Genomic DNA, 16323 nt, shown 5'->3' on the forward strand with positions numbered 1-16323 from the left:
GTGTGAGGCCCACTGAGTATCTGAGCGCTCTGTCACAGGCTCGATGGCAGAGCTGTGACCAAAGTGACTAGAGGATAAGGGAGATTTTTAATTTCTGCACACACTTGTGGACACTGGACACTTATGGATTGTGTGAGGCCCACTGAGTATCTGAGCGCTCTGTCACAGGCTCGATGGCAGAGCTGTGACCAAAGTGACTAGAGGATAAGGGAGATTTTTAATTTCTGCACACACTTGTGGACACTGGACACTTATGGATTGTGTGAGGCCCACTGAGTATCTGAGCGCTCTGTCACAGGCTCGATGGCAGAGCTGTGACCAAAGTGACTAGAGGATAAGGGAGATTTTTAATTTCTGCACACACTTGTGGACACTGGACACTTATGGATTGTGTGAGGCCCACTGAGTATCTGAGCGCTCTGTCACAGGCTCGATGGCAGAGCTGTGACCAAAGTGACTAGAGGATAAGGGAGATTTTTAATTTCTGCACACACTTGTGGACACTGGACACTTATGGATTGTGTGAGGCCCACTGAGTATCTGAGCGCTCTGTCACAGGCTCGATGGCAGAGCTGTGACCAAAGTGACTAGAGGATAAGGGAGATTTTTAATTTCTGCACACACTTGTGGACACTGGACACTTATGGATTGTGTGAGGCCCACTGAGTATCTGAGCGCTCTGTCACAGGCTCGATGGCAGAGCTGTGACCAAAGTGACTAGAGGATAAGGGAGATTTTTAATTTCTGCACACACTTGTGGACACTGGACACTTATGGATTGTGTGAGGCCCACTGAGTATCTGAGCGCTCTGTCACAGGCAGAAATTGGCTAGTGTATCACAAACTACAAGGTGTATGTAGAATTGGGCAGAATTGGAATCTCCCTAGAGTGCAGGTCTGTAAGAACGGAACATGTCCTCGACTTATTCTCACAGAGTGACTCACTGATAGCTTCACTGTGGCTGTGATAACAGCCGTTACACGGTACTGTGTGAGGAGCGTACACCGCTGTATGGTGTGAAAAAATGCACGCTCAGTACCTCAGCAGGAAAAAAAAAAAAAATTGTGATTGCTTTTAAAAAAGCAGTTTGCGGAGCAGTGGGTAAACAGCAATGCAGGAATGTCAGGAAGCCTTTGAAGGCAGCCCAACAACCAACACCACTGATACACCACTATATAGCCTCCCCTTGCACTGCACAGTGACTGGTGTGTTGTACAGGCAAAATCGCTAGCAGCAGAAGCAGTTTTTTTTTCTTCTTCTCAGCAGGACAAAAAAAAAAAATTGTGATTGCTTTTAAAAAAGCAGTTTGCGGAGCAGTGGGTAAACAGCAATGCAGGAATGTCAGGAAGCCTTAGAAGGCAGCCCAACAACCAACACCACTGATACACCACTATATAGCCTCCCCTTGCACTGCACAGTGACTGGTGTGTTGTACAGGCAAAATCGCTAGCAGCAGAAGCAGTTTTTGGTGTCTTCTTCCCTGCCTAACGCTCTCCCTACAGAATCAGCAACCTCTCCCTATGCTAAGATCAGCAGAAGTAAGATGGCGGTCGGCGTGCATGCCCTTTTATAACCCCTGTGACGCCCACCAAAGCAAGCCAATCACTTGCATGCCCTTCTGAAAGATGGTGGTGACCCCTCCCTATGTCATCACGTTGCCCACAGTGTCTGTGGATCCTGATTGGCTGAAAAAGAGCGCAAAACAAACTTTTGAAACGCGACTTTGGCGCGTAAGTCGCCGACCTCGTGGCCGACCTCATCCTAGGGTCGGGTTTCGTTTCATGAAACCCGACTTTGCCAAAAGTCGGCGACTTTTGAATTTTTTCGACCCGTTTCGCTCAACTCTAGTCATAAGTATTCAGACCCTTTGCTCAGTATTGAGTAGAAGCACCCATTTGAGCTAGTACAGCCATGAGTCTTCTTGGGAATAATGCCACAAGTTTTTCACACCTGGATTTGGGGATCCTCTGCCATTCTACCTTGCAGATCCTCTCAAGTTCCGTCAGGTTGGATGGTGAACATTGGTGGACAGCCATTTTCAGGTGTCTCCAGAGATGCTCAATTGGGTTTAAGTCAGGGCTCTGGCTGGGCCAGTCCGGAATGGTCATAGAGTTGTTCTGGAGCCACTCCTTTGTTATTTTAGCTGTGTGCTTAGAGTCATTGTCTTGTTGGAAGGTGAACCTTCGTCCAAGTCTGAGGTCCAGAGCACTCTGGAAGAGGTTTTCATCCAGGATATCTCTGTACTTAGCTGCATTCATGTTTTCTTCAATGGCAACCAGTCGTCCTGTCCCTGCAGATGAAAAACACTCCCATAGCATAATGCTGCCACCACCATGTTTCACTGTTGGGATTGTATTGGGCAGGTGATGAGCAGTGCTTGGTTTCCTCCACACATACTGCTTAGAATTATCACCAAAAAGGTTTACCTTCATCTCATCAGACCAGAGAATCTTATTTTTCATAGTCTGGGAAAACTTCATGTGTTTTTTTTAGAAAACTCTATTTGGGCTTTCATATGCCTTGCACTGAGGAACTTGCTCCAGTTTTTCAATGTGGTGCCCAGAACTTTGCCCAGTATCTCAGGTGAGGCCTGACCAAGGAGGAGTAGAGGGGGATAATTACTTCAGGAGATCTAGACTCTATTCTTCTTTTAATACATCCAAGAACTGTGGGTTTTTTGCTGCTGCATCACACTATTGACTAATGTGAAGTCTGTGATCTATAAGTATACCCAAGTCTTTTTCATATGTGCTCTTGCTTACTTCTGTTCCTCCCATTTTATAGATGTAATTTTCATTTTTCTTGCCCAGATGTAGAATCTTGCATTTCTCCCTGTTAAATACCATTCTATTAGTCACTACCCATTGTTGAAGATTATCTAGATCCTTCTGAATCCTTTCTCTGTCTTGTCTAATGTTACCTAACCCTCCTAGCTTTGCATTGTCTGCAAATATGATTTAGTTGACCATATACTTATACCTTATACATACATAGAGATGTGTGCTATGTACACTAACCTAATAAGTTAGGCACATTTGATTATATATTACTAAATGGGTTTTTTTATAAAATTAATAAGTGAAATCATATTAAATTTATTAGCTTATCAGAAACAGAAGGTAGGCTGTCACTTTTTATTTGAGTTCTGCAATGGGACAACTAATACGGCTGCACTTCCTTTTCTCAGAAAACACGGGTCCCTCAGCAAAAGAGAATAAGAGCTATAACTTGGGAAGTAAGATACATTTTCTAAAAAAGTGTATCTAATACTTAACTCCTGGTTTAATCAAAACTGAACTTAAAGGGAATCTGCCAGTAGTATCAACCCTCCCAAGCCATCTATATGGGCATATAAGTCATAGGAAGCTCAATAAAATGATACATTGATATGTGAAATACTGTGACACCCCAGAGTCCGGTTGTCATAGTGACATTGCCTCCCTCTAAGAGGTGAAGTCATGCTTGGAGACAGAAGGGGACCCCCATGCCCCCCGTGGTGTTTAGTGTAATTGCACGGGAATCACTAACAGGTGTGTTTACTCAATAAAGGTGTGTCAGTTGTGCTCACTCAGGTGGGTGATATTGTTGGGCTTTTCCAACCATCCTGGGTGAAGGAAGGAGCTGAGGAGAGTCAAGGGTAGCTCAGTCATAGTCCTGGAGTGGCAGCTATGGTGTCAGCGAGGAGTTCGTGTAAAGCATGGTGGAGTGGCAGACACTGTTGCTAGACAGCTGCACTCAGGTGCTGGACTCTGTTGCTCCAAGGTGGCACTCGGGTGCTGGACGCTGTTGCTGTAAAGCTGTACCTAGGTATTGGACACGGTAGGAGGAAGATGCACTCAGGTGTTGGACTCTGTTGCCTGAAGCAAGTGCATCAGAGCAAATCTAAGTGTTTCCCTGTTTGTCACTTTTCCTCATGTTGGTGTTAGTACAGCGGTGGGGCCAGTGCCTGCACCACCCAGCTCCTTAGTAAGGAATAGGTGTAGGGTGTGCTAGGGTGACAGGTATCCTGATCGGCGACAGGTGAGGAGCCTGTATAAGGAACATTAGGAGTGTTAGGGACACTGACTCAGCGGAGTGCAGGAGGTCTCCATGTCCCCCATTCCCTATCACAGGGCCCACCATTGTAAATATTTCCCTATCCCCTGTGTCTTGTTGTATTAGTTACCGGCCTGCGGGCCGTGTCATACTGTACAATTACACGTGCCGTGTCCTGTTGTATTAGTTACCGGCCTGCTGGCCGTGTCACACAGGACGGGGCATGTGACACCTTATAAATTCTGGCCAGCAGAGGGGGTTGGTGAGTCAGCTAGAAGTGAGTTGAGGGGGTTTTCATGGAAACGAAAGGAGCTGTGAGCTGAGAGGAAAATGACAAGACAGTTAAACGTGAGGTAAAAAGATCTTTGTGGAAGATCCAGTCAGTTCAAAATGGGGAGCTGATCTGTGAGGAGCTGGTGAGGGGGAGCTGATCTGTGAAGAGGGAAAGGACATGAGCAGATACGGAAAGGCTCTGGGGAAGCTAAAAATTGCGTATAGCAGACCCCAGAGTGAAGCACTAATAGAGAGAAAAGGGGCATCAGAGTCCTTGGTGGTCAGGAGCTGTATGTCCTGACCGCTGAATCTGAAAGTACAGGGGATTGTAAATTCCTGTGCGACATTGAACACCTGAGGGCACGGCAGCAGATAAGGAGCCCAGGGCTGACGGTATAGGCTCATGCTGACAGCCATACAGGTTAGTGAAATCATCACGCAATTGAGGGTCGCAGCTTAGTTATAAACAGCGGAGACCCACACACAAAGCGCAGAAGGAAGGTCCTAACCTCCACCTGGCAAGGTGGATCCCGTGAATGCCTCCAGGCGAGCCGAACTCATTCCATCACCTGTATGTGGTACTCCGGATTGCAACCAATTACCAGTGAAAGGTAAAGAAACTGCACCTCTCTGTGTCCTCCTCTCATTTCTCTGCACCCCAACGTTCACAGCCATTTTGACTATTAATCTAACATCTTTGCCCTGGGACTATAGCTCTACCTGTGGAGAGCCATTTTCACCTCAGCTGTGCCACATCAACAGTCTCAGGGGAACAACGCCACAGCGCTTGTCACCTCAGACCAGAATATCACAGGCGGTGTCACGTATTTATTCATCAACAAACTTTAACTTCATTTTTACCATATCACCATCAACTTTTCCCCTTCCCCTTCCCCTTTCATCATTTATATTTAATGGATGCCCAAGGGCCATGGACTGGGTCGCCGTCACCACCGCCGTGACACGTCCCCTGTTGAAGTCGACAGGCCCGGTACCAAGTACCCCATTGCCCTGCACAGCACGCGCGCCCTCTCACACCGCCGCGCACGCCCGGGCGCTCCATTACAATGTCTTATTCTAGAGAAATCCACATTTTTCTTATATGTAAATGACTTACAAACATGGGGTGGACGCTGATTTCTGTAAGAATCTGCCTCCATAGTTTATTGTAAATGAAAGGAGTGTTACCATTGTGAAACATGTAACTAAGACAGAACAGCAGAACTGAATTTTGTCTCATGACAAACACATTAGCAGCTGCAGCTGTCACAGTTCAGCTGTATTGCCACAATATAACAACCCTAAGTAATATACTTACTGCTATGATGGAATGCCATAACAGTAAAGAAGTGACAAGAAGAAAAAAGGTGAAGTTAAAATGTTATCTTTATTAAATACAAAATTAAAAAGTGGTGGGTTAAAAAGACAGAGAAAAAAGGGGAACCCTCCAAAGACAATAGGAAGGGGGACAACAAGTCACAAGTGTGAAACCCTGCACTGAGAAACAAAGATGTTAGGAGAAAACACCAAGCATGCAATATAAATCACAGTATTGAAATGATTATGAAAAACCCATAAAGGTATAAGGGCAGACTGACTAAGATCAGGATGGGCACCAAAATGGTAATCAAGGAAAAAGCAAATATATACTGCAAGTGCAAAGATTGAGGAGACTCTGTGAATCTGTTGGAAACTCAAATGGTGAATAAATTATCCTATTGTAATGCTAGTATGGAAGCCTGTGTTTTGGCAAGTCAATAGAGCAAAAAGAGAGTCCCACATATAGGCATTATTTGGGCATTGCTTTACCAGGTGTGGATTTGATGTTGCCAAGGTACAGTGCAGCTGGTGAGGAACTGTGTCCACCCTGCACCTTATGAGCGCTGTTTCGCAATTGAGCTTCTTTCGGGGGGCGTAATATAGCAGACCTGTCTGCCTGTGAGGTGGAAACTGAAGCTGAGAGGAACATGCACATGTGTCAGGTATAATCACACACAGCTCTGCATTGAGATGAGGAGAGCAGAGAGCAGCCATAACACATCACAATGGTAAGTCCCCCTTATATTTATATTAAGCTCTGGAGGCAGATTATCATGCAGATCAGTGTCTGGTCCATAGCCCTGAACATCTTATTTTACATATATAAGGTTAGTGTTGGATAACACTGCTGTTGCTCATACAGTAAATTATTAATTTATTTCATCTGGGGCATCAGTGCTATAGAAGAGAAGTATTTTATATATTATTTTGAAATAACTGCCAATCTATGTCCATAGGGATCTACAAAAGCCTGGAAATAATCAGGAGTGATAAAACGTCCTATTTTATTAATGCTGTGTAAAAGCATATCTCATACTTTGACATTAGTGAATTGTGAAATTACCAAGTAATCCCCACAGCCAAAAGAATAGGGGAAAGCCTTGATGCTCAACAAGGCAGTAGCACATTTTAAATGACAGAAGAATCAATTCACTGGATTTGTGAATGTTTTAGCTTACAACGTAATAAACTGCTGTCCATAATGTTAAATCAGTTAAAAATGCAATTTACTGACATGTACAACTTGCTGTGATTATTGTCTGGTGTGGAAAGGGGATAACAATTAAAAATACAAAGCCTCCTCTGATAGTTGGAGACAGTGTTAGAAAATTTACACCTGAAAGTTTAATGAGCCATAAAATCCACATCATCAACATTAACAGAAATAAACACATGAAATAGATCACTCTGTTTGTAATGACTCTATATAATATAGGAGTCTCACTTTTGTATTGAAGAGCTGAAATAAATTAACTTTTTGATGATATTCTAATTTTGTGAGATGCACCTGTATGTGTGGATCTTTAAACATCCCTAATATAAAAAGTATGCCATTGATAAGAGATCACCTTTCTCATACAAATGGCATGCAATTAAATGTGTCTCTGTACAGTGATAATTGTGACAGGGAAGTTGGGGAAATGACACATTCACACCATGAGATCAAATTGGTGGCAATGGTGGCGGACATACATCTACATCATGTCCCAGAAATTGAAGGCAAGAGAAGTTGGGAGCACAATCAGCTGACCTCACATAGTTAGGCTGTGTACACACGCTGCGGATTTTGCTGCGGTGTACAGCACCATGATTCCCTATGGGAATCAAAAACCGCAATGCAGACGGTGCGGAATTTTCCGCGCGGATTATCCGCGGTTTTCAATCCAAAGAAAGAATTGACATGTCAATTCTTTCTGCGGATTCTGCTGCGGTTTGCCATCTCCTCCATTGAGGAGATGAAAAACCGCAGGGCAAAACCGCAGAGCAATCCGCAGGTAAAACCGCAGGTATTTTGACCTGCGGTTTCACCTGCGGATTTTACAAAATCCGCGAGGATGAATCCGCACCTAATCCGCAGCGTGTGCACACAGCCTTACGGTATACTTTCCGCACATAATGATTCTGTTCTCAGATTTTTATTTGTCATACATTTTATATGATGACTGTTCTTTTTTTTTTTAATTAAATGTTTTGCCTCTTTTAATGCATTAATTCTCATCATGAAATGTCATAACATATAAAACACTTTTGGAATATGATCAAAAACATGTCCAAAGCAAGCCATCCAGACAAACACCAAGTGAAGAATCTCACAGGAAGGTTGACATTAGCTGAGAGTTTATTATGAATCAAGAACCAAGTAGGGCTGTCTTTATCAGTAAGTAACCTTATCATTTTCCGTTATATTCTTGTGTGTTTATGTGGCTGTCAGACCATTTGTTTGTTTGAATATAATATTTTTTCCTAATCTGTGCAAAATGATCGCTAAAACTTGAAAAGCAAATTGTTGTTATACTGCTGTATGAATACATGGGAGATCATCAAAAGGGAAGTATACAATATACATAGGGATGTGTGCTATGTACACTAACCTAATAAGCTAGGAGCATTTGTTTATATACTATTAAATGTCTTTGTAACACCTGTACCTGTACCTCCGCGGGGTCCCCGTTGGAACTTCCACTCTCAGTCTGCTCCCCACCGCTCTGCCTCTGGTCTCTCCCCTGCTCCTGCTTCCTGGCACTTGGTCAACAGATCCTCAGGTAGGATGCTGAGGTCACGCACGTGCTCCCGGTCTCTTAAAGAGACAGCGCGCATTTTTCAAAATATGCTCTTAACCAATGGTGTCCTTGTGTGTCCTATTTCTGGCCCTCTGCCATAGAGAGGGAAATAGAGCAACATGTGTTTCCTGTTGCTAGTTTCCAATTTAGTGTTTTGACGTGCCTTTGATCTGTCGAGCTTTTCCAGCGTCCTGCCAGTACCCAGCTAATACTGTTTGTCTTCTCAGACTATCAGCGGCTTGCTACTCCATCCCCAGGACGATACCAGTGCTGCCTGTGCAAGTTCCATCCTGCTCAGCCGTCCGTCACTCTGCTACCCACGACGATATAAATACTGCCAGAGCCAGCTCCGTCCCGTCCAGCAGCTTCCCACCTGTCAAGTTCTACGCTACCTGTTATCCCTGTCTGTGCACCTGTTCCACTGGGCCAGCTCCCACGTATCTGGGGTCTACCTTCAGGTAGCACCTGTGTCCCTCGGACATTCCATTCTAACCCTGTTCGAGGGGTCTTACTACGGGTGTCTGCGGATCACATAGTCACGCCCCCTTCAGAGCCCCCCGGACCGTGGTTCCATAAAAATAGCAATAAACGAATGTGCACTTCAATAGCTGTGCCTCTGCTTCCATTCGTTACAGTCTTGATTCTTTTTTATAAAATTAAGAAGTGCAACCATATTTAATATGTTAGCTGATAAGAAACAGAAAGTAGGCTGTCATTTTTTTTTTTTATTTCTACAATGGGACAGCTGACCGGATTTCCATTTGTCAGCAAACATGGGTCCCACAGTAAGGCTGTGTGCCCACGATGCAATTTTTAAGCTTTTTTGCCGCGATTTTCAGCACAAAAACGGTGCGAAAACGTTTAAAAATCGTGTACTGAAAGCCCCCCATGCATTCCTATGGCATTCCGCACATGCTGTGCTAATGCTGCGCTTTTTTCTGTGGCGGAATCGCATCACGGAAAAAATCGCAGCATGCTCATTCTTTTGTGCGGAATCGCAAAGAATTGCCGCGATTCCGCACCCATAGGAATGCATGAGAACCGCTTACTTCCTGCATGTGGCTATGCCCACCATGTGGGAAGTTAAGCGTCTCATGTGCGGTTGGTACCCACGGTGTGGAGGAGAGGAGATTGTCCTCCAGGCCCTGGGTACCATACCCCTGTAAAAAAAAGAATAAAAAATAAAAAATCGGGGTATATTTACCTTCTGACGTCCCGCGCTGCCATCCCGGGCCACAGCGTTCCCAGTAATGCCTTGCGGCAAGGTCCTGTGATGACGTAGTCTCGCGTGACTCTAGCGGTCTCGCGAGATCACTATAGTAACGCGAGACCAACGTCATCACAGGTCTCGCAAGGCATCGCTGGGAACGCTGAGGCCCGGGATGGCAGCGTGGGACGTCGGAAGGTAAATATACCCCGATTTTTTATTTTTTTATCATTTTTAACATTCTATCTTTTACTATTGATGCCGCATAGGTGGCCTCAATAGTAAAAAGCTGCTCACACTTGTCAAACACTATGTTTGACGAGTGTGACCAACCTGTCAATCACTTTCCAAGCGATGCTTCAAATTGCTTGGAAAGTGCTTGAGAAAATCGCAGCAAAATCGCAGTAAAATCGCGGTGAAATAGCTCGGAAAAAAACGCGCGATTTCAGGGAAGGAGTCCGGTTTTCACTGTGCGTTTTAAAACGCTACGTGGGCACATAGCCTAAGAGAGAATAAGAGCTATAACTTGGAAAGTAAGATACATTTTCTAAAAAAAAAAACTATGTGATGCTTAACTCCTGGTTTAGTCAAATCTAAACTTAGAGGGTATCTGTCAGTAGGATCAACCCTCCCAAGTCTTCTTTTAGGGCATTCAGGTCATACGGAGCTGAGTAAAATTATACATTGATATCTGAGATCCCTTGTAAGGGTCGTTACCAGCGTTACCAGCGTGAGCCCTGTAACTAAAACATTAGAACTGAACTTTGTTTCATGACAAACACATTAGCAGCTACAGCTCTGCTGTATTACCACAATATAGCAACCCTGTTTGCCTGTAAGATGGAAGCTGAAGCTGAGAGGAACCTGCAGATGGGTCAGTTATAATCACACACAGCTCTGCAGTGAGATCAGGAGAGCAGATAATAATTTCTGGAAACAGATGCTCATGCAGATCAGTGTCCAGACCATAGTCCTGAACATCTCCTTCACATATAAGATAAACGTAGATATGTTTGGAATGGGACACAATAACATATTAGACATTTTAGATGTATCTCTATAGAAAACAATATAATATTAGATATAAAACTCATTACTTACCGCTAACCCTGACTTAAAGAGAAAGTAATGAACAGTTTGTGTAACATCTGCTGCATGAATCAGGTTGTGATAAGGATTTTTATGTTTAGTATATCCAACTTCCAGTGCCTCCACAAAAGATACAAGTGCAGAGATTGGTATCTAAAATAGAAAGCACTATGATTATTTTGTTTCCTAGATATAATATAATTAAGAGGAAACCCGACTATTTCATAATGACACATAATCTAGTAATGAAAATCCATGAGACAATAAATTCAAGTAGCAAAAAAAGGACAATAAAGGACATATATACAGTAGATATGAGATATAGGCTACAGGTATGTAATGATTGAAAACTTTACCACATCCCATTGAATAATTGCATCAATATTAATGTGACTGCTGAAATACTTACAGTGAAGATACCCTCTGTAACCAGAAGTTGAGATCATAAAGGGCTTGTCCAGGGCTAACATATTGATGACCTTTCATAGGATAGCTCATCAATGTATCGGTGAGGGTCTGACACCGAGGATCCGACACCCAGCGCCCTCACCAATCAGCTGCCATCTGATCAGGCACCAGCATATTGCTCACGCTGATCCGCTGCCAAAGCAGATAATAGCTGAGTGGTGGGAGTGCCCGATTTCATCCACGTGTTAATGCTGACAAACCCTTCAAGGCAGCAGAGCTATATGATTTGGGGTAAATAAACAACCATAGGAAAATACAAAGAAAAGTTAATTTGTTTTTGTTCATAATGAATTGCAGAAGAGCATAAAAGAAGAGAAGAGAAATGTATACACCACTATGATTAATACATTATAATACAGTGTGCTTTACATTATAAAGTACCTACCTGTCTTACAAAAATCCATACATACAGTATGTTATTTTAGATGTACGCCATTTATGTCTTTGTACTGGTGAGCACAGACACAGTATTGCTCTAGAAATTGCTAAACACAATCACTAGCATTGGCCACTCATTATATAGGAGTCCCCTCGTATATTCCCCTGAAACCAATGAATGTAAATGTATGCATTTATACATACCTTGGATGCAGCAAATATTCATCTTCACCCTTATTAGCAAAGCAAATTATAGCAGAAGCAGGCTAATTCCGACCTTCACTTTCAGTGCCACATACAAAGAATACATTAATTTATCTACGTACGGTATGAGTCATTGAAACAACTTCCAACTCTCTGACTCAAGCACATCAGTGCCATATACAAGTTTTTTTCATTTAAATAATAACATTTAGGCTCCAAATATATTATAAAAACCATGCATACAAAACAAAAGTCACAAGCAAAAAAGAATTTGAAATAGTAAATGGACATAAAACAGAAGTGGGGTTCACAACTTTGCAGCCCTGCCAAAAGAAAAACTGTGCCTCTATAAAAAAAAGAAAAAAAGACTCCAGTTCTGGTGCACTAGAAGTGACCATGTATTACATGGCCATCCATTTATTTCAATGGACACTGTGTAATACTACATTTCTCCTGCAGTGGAAAGCTTGAGTTAAAATGAGCAGTGACATGAGTTGAGATAAATGATTGACAGATGCAGCTTCTATTCCTGTCTGACATTCTGCTCTACCGATCTTAATGTCTCACACTGGTCATGTTCCCATTTATTTAAAATAAGCTTTCGAAGCAGAAGCAGATTCTTAGGTAGATCTACGCCTGACCCATAGATCTTAACAGCTCATTTACATATTGAGAAAAATTTATATTTCTCTTGAATAAAGCATTGTATCACTGATATCAAGGTAATAATAATAATACATTTTATTTCTATAGCGCCGACATATTCTGCAGCACTTTACATTTCGGAGGGGATTTGTACAGACAATAGACATTACAGCATAACAATAATCACATAGATTATAACAAATACCAAGAGGAATGAGGGCCCTGCTCGCAAGCTTACAGTCTATGAGGAAAGAGGTAGACACGAAAGGTGGGTGGAAACAGTTGCCCTGATTGTATGGACCAGCCATAATGTTAAGTGTGTAACAGTACAGACACAGAGGGCTAATGGATGCATAAAGCATGTGGGAACATGATGCGGGGAACCTGGTTATGGTAAAACTTTTGGCTGTGCCACACAGGGACAGATTAGGTTAATGTGTTGAGGCGATAGGCCAGTCTGAATAAATGCGTTTTCAGGGCACGCTTAAAATTGTGGGGATTGGGGAATGATCTTATTGACCTGGGAAGTGCATTCCAAAGAATTGGTGTAGCACGTGTAAAGTCTTGGAGACGGGAGTGGGAGGTTCTGACTATTGAGGATGCTAACATCAGGTCATCAGCAGAACAGAGGGCACGAGTAGGGTGGTATACTGAAACAAGGGAGGAGATGTAGGGTGGTGCTGAGCCATGGAGGGCTTTGTGGGTGAGGGTAATAAGTTTACACTGAATTCTGGAGTGGATGGGTAGCCAGTGTAATGACTGGCACATGGTAGAGGCATCGGTGTAACGATTGGTGATAAATATGATCCTGGCTGCAGAATTCAAGACAGATTGGAGAGGGGAGAGTTTGGTAAGAGGGAGACCGATTAGAAGAGAGTTACAATAGTCAAGACGAGAATGAATAAGAGAAACAGTAAGAGTTTTTGCAGAGTCAAAAGTAAGAAAAGGTCGAATTCTAGAAATGTTTTTGAGGTGCAGATGACAAGAGCGAGCCGAGGATCGAATGTTGGGGGCAAAGGAAAGCTCGGAGTCAAGTATGACCGCAAGACAGCGGGCATGTTGCTGGGGAGGTATCATTTTATTCAGCTTTATATGATCTACATGCTCATTTACACAGCAAAGCAGTGTTTATTATTGACAGATATATTTTAATGACCTGTCCTAGGCAGGAGGGTTGATCTTTCTGGCAGATTTCCTTTAAGCATACCCATTCATTTTTAGATCTCACTTTCTGTACATGGTGTTAACATTGAGTCAAGTATCATTCTATGTTTTTGTAATTGGGCCACATGTTGTTTTTCTTGTGCATGCAAGAGCCTGTCAATGCTGGATGGCACCAAACAAACTGGATATTTTCAAGATTTAATACCATGTATCTAGAAACTAATCCCTAAGAGCTTTAAAGGCATTTGCAGGTGATTAATTCTGCCAGAACCACAGGTAACATGAATCAGATTCTGGCTGTGTTATTGCAACATGTACGTTTTACTCAGAAATGCTGCAGCGTTATAGAAGTACACTAACTTGCTTTGAAATATTACCAGGCAATGTTTCCTAATGAGTAGCATCAGAACTAAAACCTAAATCAATCTTACTTTTGGGTTCTGCATCCAAGTTACTGTGAAGTTGTATCATGTCACAGGAATATATTATGATTTTGTTTGTATTTTTAATTTGTTAAATTATCCCATACTGACTTACTATGGCATGTTAATTTATTAACTTTTAATATGCCTTTGTATACTCAAAGAACAGTAGACTTGTCAAGTTATATTTGTGATGTGAAAGGAACCCTCAGGTTGTCTTCTGCTGCAACTTAAAATTGTGCAGCTTAGTTGTCCTGTCCTTAAAATGAACTCCAAGTGACCAGATTGTAAAGAACGTGCCTCCCCTAATAAGGGCAAATCCAAGAATAAATCTCAAAAGAATCGAGGCACAATGCACGTTTCTTAAATCTTGAGAACTGATATTATTTGTGTATTTAATACTATATTTCTGCGAGTTCATCATAGCTCTTGGCTATAAGTGCCTACATAAATGTGTTACTCTTGTTGATGCAAATGCAATCAATTAACGGAAATTGTCATCTGTTATTTTTAATGGAAGTTTATGTTTTGACTTTAGAACTTCAGAAGATGCAGCCAATAATGTATATATATATTTAAATATATTGAAAAATTATGGTTTGCCTGCTCTCTGATGCTTCAGCAGTGTGAAAAATAGTGCTTTTTTCAAACCGTAAATAAAATCACAAAATTTCAAGTTTACGTGAAAGTGCGAATTTCAGGAAGTTTGACTTGAACTCCATCCTAAGAGAGTTGATTCACGATCTATAAAATTCTGCCTAAATTAATATCCTCACTTATGTTTCCTGATGTTTCACTCTGAAAGAAGGGTGAGAAAGCGTGCTCAGGCAGAATTATTTTTGTTGACTATGCAGAGTTCGGAGAAATATACTCATCAATTAGCAGAGCCCATTCAAAGCTATATAAAACTTAGCAGGGGTCACAGAAATATAACAATATCAAAAATTTGCTTCTACAGACTAAAGGTGAATGTAAATAGACATTAATCCTTTCAGTTTTATCCAGTGGTTTCTAACAAGAATAATTGAACAGCTGATAAATATTATAAAAGTTATAATTTATCATTTAACGATCTTAATTCAGTGAAGTACACCAACGCACTGATTACGTCATCTTGACTACTGTTATATGATTGATCAACTTTTCAGTTAGATCCAAGAACAATTTGACCACAACAATCTGTAAGAATCTAATTTAATTGTGTTATGTATTTTCCAGCTGCTCTATAATTGTTAATTTGTAAATTGATAAAACTTTTATATGCCCCTCTTTCACATATTAATTATTGTGGATCATCTGTCATGTAGATTTTACATTTCAAAGCATCAGAATGTCACAATGAGCTTGGTTTGCTTCATGTAGGGTTGTATATTACAGTACTGCTCCATGTTGCTTAATTAAGATACAATGAAAGTTAATACAATTAGTACTACAATAATAATTCTTATTAACAATTCAGCTAGTTAATTCTTATTAGCATTACAATTTTAGTTAGAGATAATGTAAGATGGCTGCCAGACAGGTCCAGGTCCTTGAAGTTGGTAGCCTCTGTGATGTCATCACGGGTAAGCAGGCTCCAGCACGTCTAGTGCTGAGAGAGTTAATAGGCGTATCAGAGCCGGGTTTTAGGAGCAGTCAAAGAGATGGGTGGGACTGGCTGCTCACATATCCCTATCACGAGGGACATGGTATGTCAGATAAAAAGAAGACCAATTGTCTCATTCAAATTGTATATGGAGGTGTGTAGACCTCAAGTATTTACTTGTATTTGCTAAGAGCTGGACACTACTCTGAGTGGGCAAACCCACACTACTGTATGAACTATTTACTTTCTGTTTTCGCTCTGTGCCGGAAAAGGCTGTATAACCGATGCGTTTTGGGTAATTTTCACTCTGCAGGAGGACTCCAAGGCTTGTGACTGGGACAGAGTAGCAGCAGAGTAGGATATCAGCCATCTGGGCTTCATCTAACTTTCCACCTGCTGTATTTATATTTCGTCCCTCCTATAAACATTTCCACTTATTTGTCATCATCGTATCCCTTTTCCCTTCTATTTGTATTTAATGTGCATTTATCTATGCGCATTGGTGAATACTCACATTGAGCACTGTGCTTTCTATAATAGATGGCTAAACAGTGTATTTTACTGAAATACAGCTTCTCCAATTGAAAACTGCAGTTAGTAACTTTTTACTTGTATCTTTAGGCATTTAATTCTCTAACAGCAGATTAAGCACTGTTAGGAATGGCGGAACGCACTAAATAAAAATAAATTATCAAGTGCGTTCGGGGTCCACCGTGCAGTAGATGTTACACCGCTGCTAGTTAATGACAGAC

At 41.9% G+C, this 16323-nt stretch overlaps 1 protein-coding gene across 6 annotated transcripts in view; it reads right to left on the bottom strand.

The window, feature by feature from the left end:
• The window catches only part of PDE1C (phosphodiesterase 1C), a 1540979-nt gene that overhangs the window by 574833 nt on the left and 949823 nt on the right, over nt 1-16323 (bottom strand). For all 6 annotated transcript variants that reach the window (XM_073549936.1, XM_073549937.1, XM_073549933.1 and 3 more), the window contains one exon: nt 10718-10858. In XM_073549936.1, the coding sequence (XP_073406037.1) occupies nt 10718-10858 (141 nt within the window). The remainder of the gene's footprint in view (nt 1-10717; nt 10859-16323) is intronic.

This window comes from Dendrobates tinctorius, unplaced genomic scaffold (assembly GCF_039654945.1).
Source record: "Dendrobates tinctorius isolate UK_male_01 unplaced genomic scaffold, ASM3965494v1 ptg000162l, whole genome shotgun sequence".
In the NCBI taxonomy this organism is placed as follows: Eukaryota; Metazoa; Chordata; class Amphibia; order Anura; family Dendrobatidae; genus Dendrobates; species Dendrobates tinctorius.